This window comes from Onychostoma macrolepis, chromosome 23 (assembly GCF_012432095.1).
Source record: "Onychostoma macrolepis isolate SWU-2019 chromosome 23, ASM1243209v1, whole genome shotgun sequence".
Lineage (NCBI taxonomy): Eukaryota > Metazoa > Chordata > Actinopteri > Cypriniformes > Cyprinidae > Onychostoma > Onychostoma macrolepis.
In genome coordinates, this window is record NC_081177.1 from 16,249,642 (window position 1) to 16,271,609 (window position 21,968).

The window sequence follows — 21,968 nt, forward strand, 5'->3', positions numbered from 1 at the left end:
TGTAATACAAAAGGAGACTGTGCAGCTTGAATGCTTTTCTATTCCTTTAAGAGCCACAGACTGTGAGCCATAAAAAGCGGAGGCAGAAACATTCATAACCAGCGAAGCAGACAACCAGCAGATTTACTTTCTTGTTCCAGCAGCGAGCCCCGCTCCACAGTAATCTCAGTCAACGGTCCTCAACAAACAAACTGTTCGGAAAGCCCGTGAAAAGTCCACTCGGCACACGACCCAGATCTCTACGTCCACTCGCAGGCAGTAACAAAATTGAGGTGCAAATCCACAAAGTCTCCGAAGGTACGTCGTTTTTTTACGAGCAAGAGATAGCTTGTCACTCTCTGCTCCTCCACTACAAAGGGGAAGGCTTTACATGTGATCTTTCTGCTAGAGAGCCTCTGGTCTTCGGCTGGCCGGAAAACCTGGAGTGGATTCGTGCGATGCATGGCGGATCGGCGGGGCTGTGTCACACATGCATGTTCTGAGAGCTCTCTTTAAGCGTGCGTGCGTGTGTGTGTACACACACATCAACTCTACATCTGCTCTTCTCATTACTCAAACTCCATCCACCCTCATGGTGGTTTTTACAAGGAAACCGTACAGTTTCACCGAACACAAACCAGCGAGAAAAAGCCAGGGCGATCTTTGTAGAGGTTTTAAACGTGGTTAAAAGTCGACTACAAAACCAGTCATGGAGTTCCTCCACCGCTCTTGGCAAACTTCTTTTCTAATGCATACTGGTTACGTAACGGGAACTGTTTACACATGGCGTTTAAAAGAACAATCTTCAGTGAGGAAGGGAGGGAGTATTACTTGTTTCTCTTTACAAGATTTGAAAAAGAAATTAGATGTTTGAGTATAATCCTGCAAATTAAATCTACAAGCTTATAAAACTACATCTTCCCTCACTGGGGCCTCCATCACGGGTTGAGATACTTAACCATAAGCATTAGAAAAAAAACACCAGAGATGGCACATTTCATCTGTTGTGGTAAAGAGGCGGATGATTAACCAGTAGGTGGTGCAACATGCAAAACGAGTGTGTGATGATCTTTAAAGTGCACCTATGACTAAAGTACTAGCTATGAGTTACGACACGTCAGACTCTCCAAGCACCTTCATTTTTACTCAATGTTTAAATGGGCGTAACAAGCAAAATAACAAAAAGGATCGACGGGGAATAGACATTAAGTGCTGAAAAAGCTCAAATTTGGCACTGTGATCATGGGTGCAACAACATCCACTTAACCAGAACAACTTTAATCTCACACTGATGAGTATCTAACAGCCTCATGTGTTAATGAATCCCCAGCCTGGTGACCACGGGTCTAAGGTGTGTACATGCGCATTTTGTTTAACACATTAAGCGTTAAAGCGATCCTTGTGTGCCTTCATTATCCGAGGTCCCAGATCCTGACCAGCAGGACAAAAATCAATTACACCTGCCAGAGCGGCGCGTGTTAGCGGCCTGATTATGTCACCTTAATTATGTTTCCACTACTGTAATATTTACAGTGCACTGCAGGCAGGCAGCTATGTGCATGGCCGTCTAGTTCGCTGCGTGTCGGCTCCACTTTAAGGCTCCATTTCAGCTGCCTGGGCTCGCTGCACTCTGAGCGCAACTAATAAATCATCCACCAATCTGCTCCCTGAATTGCTCTGCCTCTGCTACGATTGCTCTGGCCCACCGTTGCTAGGCAACAGGGCAGATGACGGGAGGGGCCGGAGAACGAGGGGCGAGTGGAGGAGGGGTGAGAGGGGGAGGCGAGCGCTACAGAGTCACCAGCCGCCCGCTCTGTCGAAACAACAGGCTTCTTTCTGTCAAAAATTGTTCCAGTGCGCTGGCTCTGCTTTCTGCCTCTCTCTCTCTGTGCTCGACAGTGCTCTATTGTAAAAGAGAGCGGGGAGAAGGGAATACAGCTGAAAAGGCTATTGTGATGCGTGCGCACTTCCTGTCTAAATCATAATTGTTAAAAGCTGTAAAACTGGTTAAGATCATTCGAGCATGTACAAACAGATGGTGTCAGACCACTCCGCACAAAACACACTACGTGTGTCCAACACAAACACACACACACACACACACACACACACACACACACACACACAAACAAGTGTCTAGCAGTCTTCAAATACCAGGAATGCCTAACATTTAGCTCAATGGCACAAACACAGGGGGGTCTTATGAAATCAGTGTGCTTAGCCTTTCGCTGAGGCTGCTATGGGTGAAGGCGAACGAGTGAGTATACGATTACAGTCGCATATTATATCACACAAATATGATTCGACGTGACGGCAATGATGATGGCACTTTCACACACACAAAGCGACCACAAAGAGAGATGAGAGCCAGCCCACATCCTGTCCATTTCAACCTTACATAACATCAAAACCACAATAGAAAAGAAGAGAGAAGTGAGGGAGAACTATCAAAGGCCCAGACATAGTTACTAGTCCTATTAATATGAGCAGATGCTTGGAAATGCTTCTAAATCAGGCCGCCGCTGCCGACGCTTAAGCGTTTGCTTGAGTCTATAAATATGCATAGATTCAGCTAAACCGCAGCTTTTCTTGTGTACTGTGTAAAACCAAAGGTGACAGGAAATACTCCAGCACACCCTTCCTGCCTGTGCAACTCTCGTGGCAGTCTTTAAATCTGAGCGCAACTGATTCCACTTCACACATAACTAAAATAGAGAGAAAATGTCTCCAACCAAATCAGTGGTTGCAGGTCTGTTCATATATATATAATTTGATAGAACTTAAACTGTATTTAAAATTATAATAAAATTTTTTATTTTAATTATATATATAAAAAAAAGCTAAATTATAATATTTAAAACTATAATACATTTTAAAATGTTACTTGTAAACTTCAATAATACTAATAGTGTGCATATACATATACACTATTTATATATACTATATATACACATATACACTATTTATGTGTATATAGTATATATTTATAATATACACTATATGTATATATAGTATATATATAAATAGTGTATGTATATGCACACTATTAGTATTATTGAAGTTTACAAGTAACATTTAAAAAAAAAATTATTTTAAATATTATAATATACACACACAAATACACATAGTGCTGTAAAATGATTAACCGCATCCAAAATAAAAGTTTTTGTTTACATAATACATGTATATGTATTGTGTATATTTACTATGTATAAATACACGCACACACAGCGTATGTGTTTTATATATTTTATATTTTAACAAATATATATACACATATACATACATAAAGGTTAATGCAAAAAAAAAATATATATATATTTTGACTGAATTTTTCCTTGGCCAAACCCCATTCATTAAGAGCTGTGTTTTTCTTCTTGTAATTAGGAGTGCTTGTCCTCCTAATTTAAAAAATTTAGGAGCACCTTCTAATCGATAATAAAAAATTCTGATAAAAAAATTAGCCTTCTTAATATGTGGTGACATTTGACTCAAAGTGACTTACAGGGGCATTTTCTTTTTACCTTTGTAAATGCATTTTTCTAATTTTATTAAATGTATGCAGAGTTTCATTTAGGATTTTTTTCCAGCTGTGGTGGCAGGACTATTTCCCATGGACCACACCCCCTCCCCACCCAAGAATCACCTGCACTCAGAATTGAATTTATTTTAACTAAAAAAGTAGTAACTAGAAGTAAAAGTAGAAGTAGTAAATAGTAAATAATAAAATAAGAACAAATAAATGACAATCAATAGCACAAACAAAAACAATAACAAGATACAAATTAAATTACCAGTACTTACATTTTTTTAGTTAGGTCTAACTAATCTATTCAACTGTAAAATAACACTGGATAGTCTTCACTTTATAATGAAAGACAGCAGCAGGTTTATTCAGGCTGCTATCTCTTTAAGACCTCATGCATGGATCTAATGCGTTACACATGGCTCTATGCTTACTTTTCTTTTTAAGATCTCTTGTCCTAATTTAAAAAATTTAGGAGCACCTTCTGATCAATAATCAAAAAATCTGATAAAAAATTTGCCTTCCTAATACGAGGTGACATTTGACTCAAAGTGACTTACAGGGGTATTTTCTTTTTACCTTTGCAATGGCATCATTTTCAAATTCAAATTCAAAGCTTTTTAAAATTTCTATTTAAAACAATATAATAAGTAGTAGAATAAGACAAATAAGTTACCAATCATATGAAATTAGTATTAATAAAAAATGTATTTGTACTACAGAGGTGGCACAGAAGAACACAAAAGTGGCTTGTAGGTACATTTTCAGACGTTTAATGTTTTAAATATAAAATTTTGAATACAGAAATATTAAATGATTTAAATAACTGAAATTATACAGTAGCCCCTCAACTGAAACCGCCAGCAGGTGGCGGCAAGTCACTGATTTTATCACTGAATCATTCATTCAATTGATTCGTTCGAACGGCTGATTCATTCAGGGATTAAACAAGTGACTGTCTTTATGAATGGGTAATCATGAATCACTGACTCACTAGATTCGTTCAAAAACGCACTTTCATTCATGAATGAAACACCGCTGTTTGCTTTTAGAGATCGGCAGAGACTCAGCTGTTACTTTATTTGGAACTATTTTCGTTGATGATATAGAGCAAAATCATGCAGTACTTGTTTATTGATCTGTTGTATTAAATCAATATCACATTTGCAAACTCCCTTAATAATTATTAAAAGCCGTCACTCTCCTTATCTCGATCTGTGGGCCCACAGAAAATGAGCACGCGCGAGCGAGTTCAAGACTCAAAAGCACGTGCAAATGTGATGCATTCCGTCGGAACCTGCGGGAATGAGTAGAATTATTAATAGCTGCAATCCCGCGACGAAATTCAAGTTCTGCTCTGTGTTCTCTGCTAATTACCCGACTGTGAATGATGCGAGCGGCGTTACTATGTTGTCAGTGAGAAGCTGCAGCCATGTCGGGGATGATTTTTGATGTGCCGGCAGAACAACAACAACAACAACAATAATAATACGCTACATGTTTCTTTTCCCCACATTTTTTCCAAATTTACAGAAATTCATCATTAATCCCTGATAATTTATCAAATGTAGTGAACACGGAGCAGTTTTTCCATGAGTGGGAATAGAAAACCCGGAGTGGATCCAGAGCGGAGTATTTAAGGAATTCTTAGAGCGGAGAGAGGAACGCGCTTTCGCTCCACTCCAGGCTTTGATCACATCCCACTCGGCAGGCTGAATATACCTTGTCTTTCCTTAATTTAAGGCTAATTCAAACTAAAATGAAGACATTTATTACACTATTTGAGAAATGTAAGCCTATTTATGGCCTTAAAATTATGAAAAATGAATTTAAGACATTAAGGACAGGCGGGAACCCTGCAATTAACGGAAATTCGTCATAGCGACAGAGAACTTTAATCCCTGTATATGTATGTATACTATATTTATTGTTAAAATATTTACATGTCTAAATGTAAATTCATATTAAATATATAAGCATAAAGTTTTCCTAAATATTTACATGCATGTATGTGTATTTATATATACACAAAAATATATAGTACACATTATGCAAACAATCTTATTCAGATGCGATTAATCGTTTGACAGTATATATTAGGGATGTAACGATTAACCGCGAGCCGGTTGAAAATCGATTCAAATGCGTGACGATTCAAATCGGTTGAGATGCGAAACAAATCGCGATTCAATTAGGGTAGTTTATATGAATGCATGTCTGAGGGGAACTTACTGTCTTTAGAAAAGTTTAGATGGTATTTTTCTTCTCATCTTGCCTCTGTATAATGCATATTAAAGTTCATAAGTGCAGCGCTGCTTTGTTTACAGCGGAAACCAAGGAAACGCTTAAAGCGCCACCTGCTGGCAGAGAGTGAATCTGAGTCTCATTCAGCTCGTCTGCTGTTTCTATGTATAATTTCACAAAACTGAAGTCATACCATTCTGTTTTTGCTTCAAATTTCGAAATTATACAGTCTAATTTAGGTTAAAAACTGCTCCTGCTGCATGTATGCAGCATCTTTGTTTGGATCATGATTAAAATGCAGTGGTTGCCTCTCATTTTAAATGGAAAGAGCACAGACAAAGCCTTATTTAGTTATGAAGAGATTTCTTTTATTTATGTTACTTATTTATTTGATTTGGGGCTTGTTTTAAAATTTCAGTTTAGTTGTTATTTACATTTACATTATATTTACATTTTGTTATTTAGCAGACGCTTTAATCCAAAGTGACTTACAAATGAGGACAATAGAAGCAATCAAAACCAACAAAAGAGCAATAATATGCAAGTGCTATATTAGTATATTATTATAGTGTTATATTTCAATTTCACAAAGAAACGTGCAGCATTTTGTCCAAGCAATAATAAAAGAACATATTTAATTTATAATTTGTCTTAAATCTCATTTTCTTAAAAAAAAAATCATGAATCGTGAAATCAAAATTGCAAATCGAATCGAAACGTGAGTTGAGTGAATCGTTACATCCCTAGTATATATACACAAAAAATGTTTGAATTTAGTGGTTACTGGATGTCAGTGTTTATTCATAACACGACATGCAAATAGTGTATTTATGTAGTAATTTGTTATAGTCATTCCTCAATTACTAAAAAAAGACAATGTATTTTATTGTACTATTTTATATATTTATACTATTTTATTCAACAATAAATTAACATTAGTATATTTCAAAGCTAGATTTTAACAACATTTTTGTACAATACTTTCTGCACTGTGTTGGGTCACCACTTAATGTCCCATGTAAATTCTGGGTCATAAAGCAAACCAGTTGAAAACCACTGAGCTAAACAACCATGTAAACTTTTAAGTGGGTGGTCAGTTTCATGGTCCACAGGAAAATGTCATAGTCTACTGTACCAGGGAAGGTTTTAAAACATTCTTCCCATCTCCAAAGACCCACCTCTCTTTATTCATGTGCACTGAGATTAATATTAAGGAGGGAGGTGTTTGATTGGAAAAAATGTGCAGGCTTCATCGTTCACCACTGGGGGGCTGCAGCCTTGCCAGGTTACCCACTGCCGCGCACAGAACTTCAACTATCTGGAGCTTCACGCTGTCATTCGTCAACCAGTGACAAGCCCGAGATAATACGCAGCAGGGCAGAGGGGTAGATAGCAGCCCTCACTGTGGTCATATATCAGACACCCTGAAACAACACTCTGTGCTCTTTTTCTGCTTGTGTTTCAAAACCCAGTGAGCTGAATTTTTGGGCATCACCGGCACATTCGAACACAGCTTCTCTTAAAGGGATAGTTCACCCCAAAATGAAAATCATTCACTCCCCTGCATGTCGTTCCAAATCTGACTTTTTGATTTTTGAAATGACGAGGATTTTTAGGAGATCTACTCCCTATTTGTTGGGTAATTAACTACACTACACTTTTTTTTTTAAAGCCTCTTTTGCTCAGCAAGGCTGCCTTTTTTTTTTTTTTTTTTTTTTTAAATCAAAAACAGTAAAAACACCAATATTGTAAAATATAATTTGAAATAGCTTTCCTATTTGAATACATTTATTTATTTATTTTTTAAATAATGGCATAACCAATTCCAAAACAAACAATGGGGCTCTTTTTGGTATGTCTGCATACAGTATTTAGATCTGTGTGAAATTGAAAAATGTGTTTTCATGAAATCAGTGCGTTTTCATGATCGACCACTGCTGTTACTCTGTGTATTTGAGTAGTTAAGCCCATATATATATATAAAAACCTCACAGCGGACTAATATTTCTTACACTGCATTACTAAAATGGCTTACAAGATTAAAGGGTGTTACATATGACATGCCATTTTAGAGCATTACTGCAGGATCTAAAAGAATTCTCCAGATAAATTGTGGCACGGGAAAAGAAATAAAATGGCACGCTCTTTCTTTCTGCTGCTGAAAGCGCTGCAGGCTAGTCGAAGGGAAGAGAGGCTCCGAGGGCCGTGTCGAGCGGCTGAGGGAGACGGGTGACAAGTGACCCTGAAGAGGGGATGATTCTGTCATTTCTGAGACAGTCACTGTCACTTTTATTCACATTTCAAAAAGGAGTGATGGAAAAAGAGCAGGAATAATGAGGCCGTGGACCTGCAGGCTGAAAGAGAGAGAGGGAAAGCAAGGGATGATAAATAAATGAGGAGCAGCGGGGCTGGAGCGAGCGTCCAAGGTCAGGGGTACATTTACACCTGTCCCTCAAGGCTGCAGGGCTGCAAAAGCACAACTTGAAATCAGATCGGGGGAGCGGTGTCCTTGACAGTGCAGCGGTGGCCTGGCTGGGTTACAGATGGGGAGGAGGGGGAGGCTTGCCTGCCCCAAACAGCCTCCTGTGGGGTGCGCGCACACCACCGAGAAAAATACCAACAGTGGTGTAATCGAGGCCTGCACTCATGCAGTATTTATTCAGCATCTCTATTATTCATCTCAGACAGACTGTTATACAGTTCGCTTCACACATGCTTCTCCCGCGTACATTAAAAACAGGCCCACACTCAGTTAAACATGCCGATGCAAATCGATACGCACAGGCTAATTGATCTTTTTTAATGGGCTTGCTGGCACCATTAACACAACCCCTATTTTAAAAATTCCGCCTTGTAGCTTTTAGTGAGTGTGTACATATGTACATATATACACTCACACAAACATGAGTATTGATTTTACTGGGGGGAAAAAAACCTGTGGCATATTAAAGCCTCTTGGGAGGGAAACAAGGTAGTAAACATTTAGGACACTTCTTGAATATTTATGTTTAGAAATCAAGTTCACTTGGTTATGCAAGGAGTGAGGTTTCGGCACTGTACGCGAACCATGTATATGTTATAAGGTCTTTTATATATAAATAAATGGTTTGTCCTGGGCTTTTCTACGATTCCATGGGATAAGGTAAATGCATAATCGCATTTCAGGTTGTTATAGACACCGCTGATCTCTTTCTATCGTTGTTTTCCTTATATTTTAACGACTGAAGCACAAAATGCTTTCAGGTACTTGGATCAAACTTAAGTCTCTAACACAAGCTGACCAAGACTTTCTTTCCCCCTCCCTCACTGGGAAGATTTATTCCACAAGCCATAAACAGGATGCAGCTGCCCTGTTCTGCTGGAGGAGCTGGAATCCTGAGCGCTTTTCAGCGGGCGACACAAAGCCAGTAATGCAGCGAAATCCGGCCTTCTCTCGCCACATAATGAAGAACGTTAACTTGTTCACTCACCACTTCATCCTCTGACCAGCACTTCTCAATCAGCTTGGGCACTGGTTTCTTCACCAGCCGCTGCAGGGCTTTTCCTGCATCATAGCTGCTCTCATGAAGCTGTATGAAAGAAGACAGAGCACAAATTCACTTTAAATGATAGTCGTTTTAGAAATTTTTTTTGTAAAGTTACTTTTTTGGAAAAGGTAGTCACCTATACTACTCAATGTAATCATCTGAATAAATCATGTGAAAAAAGTTAGGGTACGAGTATAAAAACTTAAATAATATTTACTAAATGTGTTATTAGCAAATGCTAATAAAACTTGAGTTAAAACCACAAGAAACAAAAATAAACCTAGAACATACCCTAATTTAACCGTAACGTGAGTCGACAAAACTAAATACTAGTAAATACACTAATTTAACCCTAACTTACTAAAAGGTGAAAATAATAAATCCAAAAAACACCCTAATTTAACCTCGAGTTGAAAATACTAAAAACTAATAAAAATAAAAACTAATTTTGTGCTACGTCTGAATAATTGAACTGTATTTTATGTATCCTCATGTTTTATTCCGTTTATGTAAAGCACTTTGAATTACCAATATGTATAAAATGTGCTTGCCTTGCCTAATTTAACTCGAACTTTAGTTTAAAAAAAATTTAAAATAGATACTGAGTAAAAATTTTATAAAACTACAGAACACCTAATTTTAACTGCTGAAAACACTAAACACAGCAAATGAACACAATTTAACCCTAACTTCAAACAAAAACACCAAAAAGTAATAAAACCAGAAAATGTCCCAATTTAACATGAGTCAAACACACTAAATAAAAAATAGAGAACATTAATTTAACTCTAAAGTAAAAACATTAAATGCAACTAGAAAATACACTAATTCTTTCCCTAACTTGAGTCAAAGATACTAAAATCTAATAAAACTATAAAATACCCTAATTTAACAGTAACTTGAGTAAAAAAAAAAAAAAAAAAACTGCATACAATGAAACTAGACACCATACTAAAAATACTAAATTAATGTGTCATACAGCAGCATTTAATTACTATTTCACTATTAAAACTGGGCCATGAAAAACAGCAATGCTAAATTTTAAAAACACACAAATACTGGATAATTGATAGTGGAAGTGTGAAACTATATTGAAAACAGCCAATGCAAAACAGTTGAGTTAGTAGATGTGGCTACTTTTAGCTAGTTGCTCCACTTCTGATTGTTACAATGTGAGGAAACCGTCATATCGGATTGCTATCGACTCATTTTTCCCAGTGTAAGGACAACCAGAACACTGTAACAGTGATTGGCTCCCTATAAACGTGTCAGATAGGGTGAGTTTGGACAGCTGGACTAGAAATCTGAAAGCCATTAAGTATTGAGCAGGCAGATGAGTGTGAACTCAAATAACCTAAAATATACTGCCAAAAAAGCAGCCACGCAAGCCTCAAGGGTGACGCCGAAAAACACTGCAATATGACTCAGAGCGTCCAGACAAGCTGCTTATTATACTAGCCGTTAACAATGGAGCGTTTTGTTGCAAACTGATGTCAGTAACTATTTAAAGACTTAAAGTTTCCCACATCAGGTTTGTTTAGAAAAATGGTCGAACACAGAACAATCTCTGGTAGAAGGGAAAAATCCTTTTTCCCGCACCTCCACTGGAGACGTTGGTCAGTTCAAAACACAATTCAGCATCAGTGATCATTACTAATACGGCTACAACAAAGCAGCTTGTCAAAGGCAAGCAGGTACCAGACTGAGGCACGAGGCAGTTCACGCTGAAAGCACATTGGAATTGCAGATGAGTGGAAAAAGGTCAGGAAATGGTGAACCTCAGCTCACATTAATTCTCAGCTTATCCACTTCTCGGTCAAAATGGAAATGTCATGTTTATTGCATTTCAGGTTCATTTGTCGAATGCTTTATTTAAGGCTAGCGAAGACAAGGAGAGGAACTGGTTTGATAATGGCTCACAGGATGTCCAACATGGGCATTAGCATAAGCATATCATGCTGTACGTTCTGTACTTGACTGGGTAACTTGACCAGTGGGGGCTGATAAATTCGGCATTTGCGAAAAGCTCAGCTGTCAGGGGCCACTGCGCATTAATGAAGCCATGAATTACACCCCTCTTGTTCAGACATCTTACAATCGCAGACATCACTGAGGAGCTCTTCAACGCCAATTTACTAGCGTGTTTTGATGGCCCCTGGTGCCTGTGTCTTTCCCGAGGCGAGGCTGTGTTCAGAGAGCGGCAGCCTGTGGTGCACCGCTGAGAAGGTGAACAAATGTGAGTGAAAACGCTGAGGGATTTTTTATTTTTTTTTCATCTTTTGACAATTAGGCATGAAGCCTGCTAGGGACATCTTACTTGACTGTGTCTCTTTGGTGCTGGGTGCTTAATTGGCCAAGACAAATTGGGGTTTAGCTACTGTACTGAGCAAGTACAGGGAACTTCCATGCGGCATATACAGAAAGATTTGTATGTCACACTTATATTACTTTGAAGGTCACGATAACGTGTCACAACCATAGACCACACAATTAATAAATCCGAGAAGTAAATGGAGCCACAAAACCTATGTAATAATCTCTTTTAAACGCAGGGTCCTGTTAAAACTATTTCCTCCTAAGCCTGAATGATTAGTTATATAGCAAATGGCTCATCCTGAAACCTGTGGTCTCTCTGTTAAACCACTCCACTGCCTGGACCTCTTTATGGTTTTGACATTATAACATTTTATGGTTTTCTCAACCGTGAGTAATGTGACTGGCCTAATTCCTCTTTGTGTTTTTACTAAATAGCTCTACAGTGAAATGACAATAAATACCGGTAATAGCATAACAAAAATGCACTCGGACTGAATCACCATTTATAAAGCGGCAGATCAGATGAGTGCCTGTAACAGCACTGCGTAGAGCAGCAACATTTTATTGTGTGGAGGATAACAAGTCATTTGATATTAATGAGTCTGACAAATCTATATTCTGATAAATCCATATTGCTGATTATTTGCATCTTGTGTTTGGTTCTTAGAAAGTGACCAGATGATAAAAACACAACTAAATAGGTCAACATGATTTTACCGTGTTATTATTATTAAAATGTTTAAACAGGAAGCAAATCCATAGTCCTAACAATTAATAAAAATATACCAATAAGAACAACACAGGAAATAATAACAGACATTATTCTAAAACATTACAATAAAAACAGTTTGCGTTCTTTATTATTATTTATATGCTAATCATAATAAAATAATTTTCCATTCTCAGTGTCATATCTAATTTTAGTATTAGTAAAAACAGCACCTGTAATTTTAAATCTGGAGTAATGGTCAGTTATACTGTCAACTTACAGTGTTTAATGCGTTTAGTGTAGTGTCGTCTCGTGAGGCAGCGAGGCAGCCGTCCTCTGTTGACCCCCCATCACACATCCCTGCAAACGCTGCCATGCTCCTGCCAACCACAGAGAGGGAACATTGATGAAGTCGAAGCTGACAATGACACAGTGTACAACATGACTGAAAGCAGGGTGACATGGGGCTTACCTGGCTGCCCGCAGGTACATGAGCAGGTCACAGTCATTGACCCCAGGCATCCAGACCAGCTCCTCATTCTCTGTCACGGTCTGACCTCCAGGAGAGGGAAAGGGCTGGAGCTCTGGCAGCTTGGCCTAATTTGGCAAAGAGCAGAGGGGACGGACAGCTGCGGTCACAACACAAATAGCACTAGCGATGAGTGTTAAATATCAATTTTCAAATTCATTTAATCTCCACATGCATTGAGCCGACGGAGGGGTGCGAACAATCACGGATGATTAAAAGACCTCTCTTGAATCAATGAGGCAACTAAACATTTTTCAGCTTCCCCTTGTGTGTAGAAATATTACGTTTAAACTTTTCTAGGTAACTTTGACGTAAAACAATGTAGGCAGTTACCAGGGCACTGCCATAAGGTGTTTTTTAGTTTGTTACCAGGAGGTCATGGGATGCCTAATACCCAAATATGAGCAAACATAACTAATAAACACACAAAACTGTTTTGTTTGGGGTCAGTAAGATTTTTGAAATATTTTTTAAATAAGTCTCTTATGCTCACCAAGTCTGGGGGTTATTTGCTGAAAAATACAGTAAAAACAGTAATATCTGTAAGATATTACACTTTTAGACAACTATTTTTTATTTGAATATATTTTAAAATATAACTTATTCCAGTGGTGGCAAAACTGAAAATTTCACAGCCAGTACTGCAGTCTCTTAGTGTAACATGATCCTTCAGATATCACTGTAAACAATCAATGTTAAAAACAATTGTGTGGCATAATATTTTTCTGGATACCATGTTATTTTGTAGAATTCTATGATGAAATATAAATATATACATACATATATATATACATACATACATACATACATATACACACACACATATACATATATACACACACACGGTAACACTTTAGAATAGGGAACACTTATTCACCATTAACTATGACTTTTCCCTCAATAAATTCCTAATTTGCTGCTTATTAATAGTTAGTAAAGTAGTTAAGTTTAGGTATTGGGTAGGATTAGGGATGTAGAATAAGGTCATGCAGAATAAGGCATTAATATATGCTTAATTAGTACTAATTAAGAGACCCTAAAATAAAGTGTTACCATATACACACACACACAAAACGTATTATATAAGTGATCCTAACAGACACACTGAACAGCTTAGAATAGCATTAATATGCTTTCACCCATGTTTCTTGAACATTGTGTTCCGAAACCCTAGACTAAACTTCAGTAAAATGTTTCCAGAGTAAAATACAAAAAAAATCATGTGCTCAAATAAATCCTAAGAGCAAACCTCAAGTAATTTCCTAACATATAACTAACAGTCAGTTTTAAAGTCTTGCAGATCCGTTCCGCATTGGATCAATATCCACGGTGCGCTAGCCTGTAATGGCTGGCCCTGCAGAGCTTTATTACCGCAAACTTCATCTAAAGTCATTTGAAGTAACCCTGGGCAGAGGTCCTGCCGCTGGTTTCACTCCACATGATAACTCGAACGGATCTCTGGGAGGATATACACTATAAAACATCTGACATTAATTGCTAGTGGTGCTGGGTCTTTTTCATCGTGTGCCATCTTCTTTAGCGATCTTCCTTTTGGCTTTTCAATTTCAGACCACTGTGACCATTCCTAATTCCCATAAAACACTGCTGAATGTGTCTAATAAATCCCACACCCTCCGAGCAGCCAATTTCCAAACACACTATTCCATATGGACGCTGCACTGCATGAAAAATCCATCAACCATCTTCTTGAATGCGCGATGAGGACATGTTCGAGTTAAGCATGCAGGTGACAGAGGACCAGCGGTAATATCTAAGTAGTCCTTGCGCTTGTCAATCAAGCCACTACTTAACATGAGCTTCAGATATCACCATTCAATCCACACCACAAGCTTTTAATAAGCAATGTCAGTGAAGACAAGGTTTCAGATAACATGCTAAGCATTTGTAAAGAGACATACCTGGTGACTGGGACCAACTCGAATCTCCCCTTGTGTACTGTTTAATCGCCTGAGGAGAAAAGAGAGAGAGAAAAAGAACAAAAATAACTTGGTAATAAAATGTCATGTGGCATTTAGCTATTTTTTTGTTTTAGCATATAAAAGTGTCATACAGTATACCAAATACAACCTCTTGGAATTAATTAATGTAGGGCTGTCACTAACGATTATTTTAGTAATCGAGTAACCGGTCGATTATGTTGATTAATCGAGTAGTTGGTCAATTATTTTGACGACTAATCGAAAAATAATGTTTTTTTTTGTAGTAATAAAAATAGACCTACGCGAACAACTTTAAAATGACTTATTAAAAAAATTATTAAAAATACATAATAGCAATGAAGCAATAATTAGTTAAAATAGGCTAAAGTATCAAAAGCAATTAATCATAGTTTTACTGAACAAAACTTAAAATATATAATGTACTATAAACAATAGTTGGTTGTTTATAGTACATTACATATTAAGACATTACGTCTGCAGAGGGCGCCAACGGCCTGATGATTGTGTTTACACATTACTGCGCAATCTAAGCCTTGTTTAATATAAACTAAACATTTAATTCAAATGTCCACTTAATCTTTAATAGTGCCATTTCTTTATGACAAATGTTACAGCCACTGTCATTTCTTGAACATGTAGACATCAAAACTAGGGCTGGGTTTTGACAAATGTCACGATTCAATTCGACTCTCATTCACAAGCTTGCGATTCGAATAGATTATTTTGGATCTATATCAGGTACAGTAAGCTACATGCTAAATTTAAGGGGAAAAAAAATCTCTCAATTAATACTGTAAATGAGAGTACATGAGAGTCAGTTGGTACTAGCTACATTACTATAATATTGATGGTTAAAACTGACTGATTTGCAGGCTACACAACTGCTAAAATTACGCTTAATGAAGTTTTCAAAATAATGTTACAATTACATAATATTTCTAAATGGGCTTTAAACATTTAAATCAGGGGTGTCAAACTCAATTCCTGGAGGGCCACAGCCCTGCACAGTTTAGCTCCAACCCTAATTAAACACACCTGATCCAGCTAATCAAGTCCTTCAGGCTCAATTGAAAACTACATGGTTTGTGTGTTGGAGCAGGGTTGGAACTAAACTCTGCAGGGCTGCGGCCCTCCAGGAATTGAGTTTGACACCCGATTTAAATGGTGTCTGTCATAAAACTTGGATTTATTCAAACAAATTAAACATTGAAGAACAGTAAAAATTATAATGAATATGCTATATGGTGCATATATTTATCAAAAGTTTATTAAAGTTTATCTACAGTTTATTTTTCTAGCTGACTAATGAGTTTATGGTCACCGAATGTGTTTTTTCTGAGGTAAATGTGACGTTACGTGACATTGTTTACAAGCCATTATATTGACGTTTTTGTGTGGCTGAAACACTTATGGAGCAATTACTTGAGACAGGATACGGATTGTAAAGTTGTACGCTCACTTTTAACTTACCTTTGGATGTTTAGTCATGCTTATTTTGTGCTGAAACTGGTATTAATGTGGAGAAGATGATCGGTTCACAAATTCCTTTGTGAATTCACAATAGCCTTATGCTTTAATATGATTTTTAAATGGGTTTAATATATCATGCAGCCTTGATAAATGGTAAAATAATGCATTTCGTTTTCATGGATTCTTGTCCGTTGAATGCGCCACTTTTGCCGGTTACTCGACACGGGCAAAATGCAATCGAGGATTTTTAAAAACCGAGTACTTGAATTGAATGAAGGAATCGTGACAGCCCTAAAGAACAGTGCTTCATATAATGGAGATTGACATCTTTAGTTACTTGGGACTCATATTGCATTAGCATTAAAAGCCCAGACTGTTAACCTTCAGGCTATAACAACCTTTCAGCAGCTTTATTTACAGATTTTTAGCTCTCTAAAACATTTTCAACGCCCTGATGGTGCTTTTAGGGTATTATACGGCTTTAGCAACACAATACAATAATCACATTAATGCATGATTCACATTAATACACAATAGAGCCTAAGAGGAAATTGTGTGGATTTAAACCTATAGACCAAACAAAGGCACAAAAGGTGGCGAACAGCGCAGTCGACGTGTCTCGTTGTTTTTGTGGAGGTGCATTACAAAAGCCCCCAAAAGGCCAGATGATAAGCAGGGGGAGAGGAGCCCTGAAATGGCTGCTGTTACAAACCCGTGGCAGTAACCATGGCAACTACAATTTAATAATAGTGTTCCGATCTCCAGCTGCAGTGGATTAAAGAAAATGACAAGATGTTCCTTTTGAAAAGCCTTCCCCGCTCCGTTGCCACGGAAACAGTGCTGATTTTCATATAGCCAGGCACAGAGCGGGGCCCAGAAACTGTCACTATGATTTGCGTCCAGAGTAGCTCTCACTCCACCGCCGGGCTGGCTGCCCGAACCTGGCTGCAAAGTGAGGAGAGGTTAGGGCCTCAAATCATATCCCCCTTCATCTGGGTACATTTCATAAACAACCCCTCTCTCTCTCTCTCCAGAACGATCCACTAAAAACATGAGCTCTGTCAATGGAGGAAATTCCACACTGAAACAAATATGGCAGACAGATGAAGCAGCAGCAGACAGGCCTGCATTAAAAGCTTTTCAGCATTGAGCTGTTTAAAGTTTTAAGAGTCTGATTCTGAGGCTCCTGACTCCTAGAATGAAAGACAAATCCACATGAAATAAATCGCCAGGCAAGCATTATGGCGCTCTTGTCTGAAACAGAATCTGCTGCGAGATGATGGCGATAGCGGAGGGGAGAAATCACTCGGCCGTGTTCCTAAACATTCTGCAGCCTCTGCATTTTTGGAGGCTGTGAATTAGGCAGCAAAGCACACAAGAGCCGTAGAGAAGGATCTGAAGGCTGCCACAGTAAGATCGCATACAGAATCTTTCCAACATGTGTCAACAAAATCTGAACAATTTAGCTAGTGGAGGAAAACAAAATCCTTTTGTTTTCTATAGAATTATTAAAGTGTGTTACAAGAATTAAAGTTGCAAAAGAGACATATTGAGAGGTGAAACCTACTGAAAACCTAATATACTTAAACATGCAAATAATGTATTAACAATACTTTAATATAAGTCAAGAATTAAATATGTAAAATTTTTGAATTACAATATATTCAAAATTATAGGCTATATTTGACATTTATATTAACGTTTATGCATTTGGCAGATGCTTTCATCCGATGCTCTATTGTTTGGGACACAGGAACACTTTGAATACTTCAACTATGTTATTGAATACATCAATAAAACTGAATATTATACTTTAAATTCTATACACAAACACACAATCCATGAAATGTCTTATTAGGTTGCTATTATTAGCACAGGCAAATATTAACATTCATTAATAAACCTATCACAATATATAATCATAATTGTAATGAATCATGATACACCTGACATGTAACAAACAATTTTGGAGAGAAAATTTTTCACTCCGTGGGAATTTTGTTGAAGAGCTAAAAACTCTACAACCAGATGATGAAGTGAAAAGCTCATCTAAAGCGACAAACTAAAACTCAAATATTTATCATAATATGAGTGACTCAACATGTGTGAACACTTATGCCGGGACGTTTCCTGGCTTGACATCCTTTGAAACAAAAGGTCAGAAAATTGCACTGGACAGGCAAATGAAAAATACCAGCATGATATTCCTGAGGCATATGCTTTCAAAAGTCTAAGATCACATATAAATGGTATTTTGGTGTGTCTCCATGCTTACAAAACTCACACTAATATTAACATTTTAAATGTGTACTTTTTGCGACTTTACTTTTCATTACAGAAAAGGGTTGAAATTCCAATACTGCTTATTTCAAACTGCAGATTCACCATAGATAAAACAAACAGCTTATACATATTTAACGAAATACACACTTAATGAAATTTAAAAAAAACAAGAAACAAACCTTAAAATACAATTAACATGCACTACAAGTCATTTAATTGTAACAGTACCTCTAGCACAAGAAGCGCTGTCAACACAAGCACAACATCCTGCATATTTTGACTCGACCACGCGCACGGCAATCAAGCCTTGCCACGCCCCCTCCATCAATATCCTCCAATCACCGCACGACTCCGAAACGCTTATAACACACTGAATAAACACAGCGAGCGCCCCAACTTTATTTACACACCTACTAAACCCTTCAAAACAGTGGATGCTTTCATTATACATCTTCAAGTGAGCACAAAGCACCCAACTCAATCTTATGCCATGTCATCCCGACTGTAAACACAATATAGCGTACTGCGAAGTCATAATACGACCGTCTTTCTATTATATTCATTCTGTCAAAAACAAAGTTAAGTCGCTTATGCCAGACAATTCGCGCCGGCACGCGTGCAAACCGCATACACAAACACTAATATGAAGCACCCTGCGTTGACGTTAGCACAGACGGCTAATGCTACTGACAGCAACATATAAACAACCGGACAGCGCTGTCAACGCAATTTAAACAGCTGTTTCTTCAAGACAAACACGTATATAACATTGCGCGAGGCGGAACGCACAGTGTGACGCGCGCCGAACGCTTAACAGGTGAAGACGAGCATGCTAACGTACCTGCGCGGACTGAACAGGTCGTCCATGTCGGAGCCAGAGCTGCCGTTTTATTTGACAGAGAGAGGAATAAAGTGTCCCCTCGCACCTATTTGTGTAGGTACTCAAAATGGAGGCTCACGCATTCAGTCAGCTTTTACACTGAGCTTGTGCCGTGACCGACAGACAGCACTGAGCATGTGCCGCGACCTCACACACACACGCAGAGGAATCACAGCCCATCTCTCCTGCTCACACACACCATGCTGCTGCATACCAAACAAGCAGGAGGAGGGAGTCGAGAGGGCGACAGACTGTGATTGAGTGGGGGACCCGTGAAGGGGGCTCCCAACCAGCAACTCAACAGCATTCCTCCTCTGTTTATCAGCTGCAGCATCTTATTACCCCTCAAACTTCCCCTCTCCTCTCCCCAGGCTCCTAATGCACCCCATTATTGGAGCATCACATGACTATGGTAATGGGTCCTACTGTAATCCTGCTTTTTTCCCTGACACAAGCATCCAGGCTATGATTGTAATACACAAAGGAATGGGGGGGTTTAACTATTCATTCTCATTTAATAGAGATGTCACATTATGAGCGTGGAACTGATTATTTTTATTATTATTTTGGTTGGTTAGTCACTATAAAAAGACATTATGGTATGTATACAATAACTAATTCATATAGGCCTAAATGAAGATGAGTAAATTACGTAATTAGAAAATTTACCAGTTTTAATTTAGATTTTTTTTCTTCCTTTAAGAGTAAATCTGGGATGTTTAAATATCTTTGTACGTTTAATACATTTCAGAAAAATAAGTTATATCGGTTTCAAATTTGAGTATGTCTGAATAGCTTGTCTTTATTTAAAAAGTAGCCTATTAACTACAAAAAGAGTAGTTATTACAGGCATTTTAAAACAAATCCTTGTTGTACTGTAATGTAAGTGCACAACAGAGACAAAGCTGTAAAATATTTAATGGATATTCGAGAAAAACCTGGATGATTGCAACAGCAGGTAATAAACTTTGACAGTTGTCTTATGTTAAATTATTAATGTCAGGCTTGGTCATGCAGTTAAAACATCCTACAACATCCATTTCCTGTCATGTATTGGTATTTTAATTCATTATAACATGTAAGGTAGAGTGGGGGAAAATGTCCCCCTTAAGGACGGTGTCATTTTTTTTTTTTTTCAATGAAGCAAAAGTTAAGTGTCCCCGAAAAATTATCATGGTTTTAGTGACAATGGCATAAATTATAAACCAAGTATGAAAAATGTCCCGAGTTTAAGTTATTAGATCTTTAACAATAATTAAATTTGTACCAAAGGGGGCATTTTACCCCACCTATGGGGCAAAACACCCCCATGGGTGGGGTAAAATGCCCCCCAGTCTGACAAAGCAATTTGCTTTAAACATTTACAGCAAAATCAGAGTACAGGCAGTTTTAGCTTAAAATTTAAAAGAATATAATCAATAATTATGAATTACAAAATTATAATAGCCTATTTGAAACATTTGGGAACGTTTTACCCCATTGACTATGTTTGAGACAAAAATTATGTAATTCCGAGAATATAATTAAATTTTTCTAAAATAACACGTACTCCCTATCTACAGGCCCTACTGTTCTCATATCATACATAATTGTGGTGTTTTACAAAACAAGCTTTAAAACGCTTTTTTTTTTTTACTGTTGAAAATTAGATCATTTACTGTGAAATCCGTTTTCTCACCGGTGCATCACCAGTGTAAGCTTCATGGTGAAAACTTCTACATCACTCTTGCCAACGTAGTCCATAGTAACAATAAAAATTTATCTTGTGGTTATTTTGGGAAAAATAGTAGGGGGGCATTTCCCCCCACTCTACCCTATCTGTGAGAAGGGGACCAAATAATGAGTCTTCACAGCATTAAAACTGTAACAGAGCATTTCTTCCTATAGCAAGCAAGTTCAAAATCAGACTTCAAGAACCATTACATTTTATGGTCAATTATTAAAGTATATTAAAATATATAATATTATGATCAAATATTAAATTATATAGGCCTATACTAACATTCAAATGTTTGGGGTCAATGAAGTTTTATTTAAGAAATTAATGTTTACTCACAGTAACAATAGACATTTATAATGTTACAAAATAATTTAATAAGAAATAAATGCAGCTATTTTGAATTTTCTATTTCTCAAAACTCTTGAAAAAGTTTCCATTAAAATATTAAGCAGAACAAATATGAAGTGTTTTTGAGCACCAAATCAGCATAGATTCCTGAAGGATTATTTTAAATTGTAATTATGAAATTTAGATTTTACATTTTGATTAAATAAATGCAGTCTTGTGAACATAAGAGACTACTTTTAAAAACATTAACCCCAAACTTTTGAACAGCAATGTATTTGCTTGTGTAAATAATAATGCAAAATCAAGGAGTGATAAAATTCCCCAAAATGCTGGAGATGGAAAATAAAACTTTAAATGCAGACCTCCATTGTCAAAAGACAGGTTATAAAACAGAAGACTGTATTCTTCATTTAATCTATTCTCAAACTGCCTTCATGCACTGCTGGACAATTTAGAGTGCATAAAGCAAATCCAGA

The 21,968-nt window shown here is 37.4% G+C and overlaps 1 protein-coding gene across 8 annotated transcripts in view; it reads right to left on the minus strand.

Moving 5' to 3' along the window:
- rerea (arginine-glutamic acid dipeptide (RE) repeats a) overlaps positions 1–21,968 on the minus strand; it is a 164,880-nt gene that overhangs the window by 23,717 nt on the left and 119,195 nt on the right. For 6 of the 8 annotated variants that reach the window (XM_058764419.1, XM_058764420.1, XM_058764421.1 and 3 more), the window contains 4 exons: positions 14,750–14,798; positions 12,774–12,898; positions 12,582–12,681; positions 9,220–9,318 (listed from right to left, as the gene is read on the minus strand). In XM_058764419.1, the coding sequence (XP_058620402.1) occupies positions 9,220–9,318; positions 12,582–12,681; positions 12,774–12,898; positions 14,750–14,798 (373 nt within the window). Of the gene's footprint in view, positions 1–9,219; positions 9,319–12,581; positions 12,682–12,773; positions 12,899–14,749; positions 14,799–19,385; positions 19,624–21,968 lie in introns of those variants that run through there. The other 2 variants (XM_058764425.1, XM_058764424.1) reach the window with 2 other exon arrangements.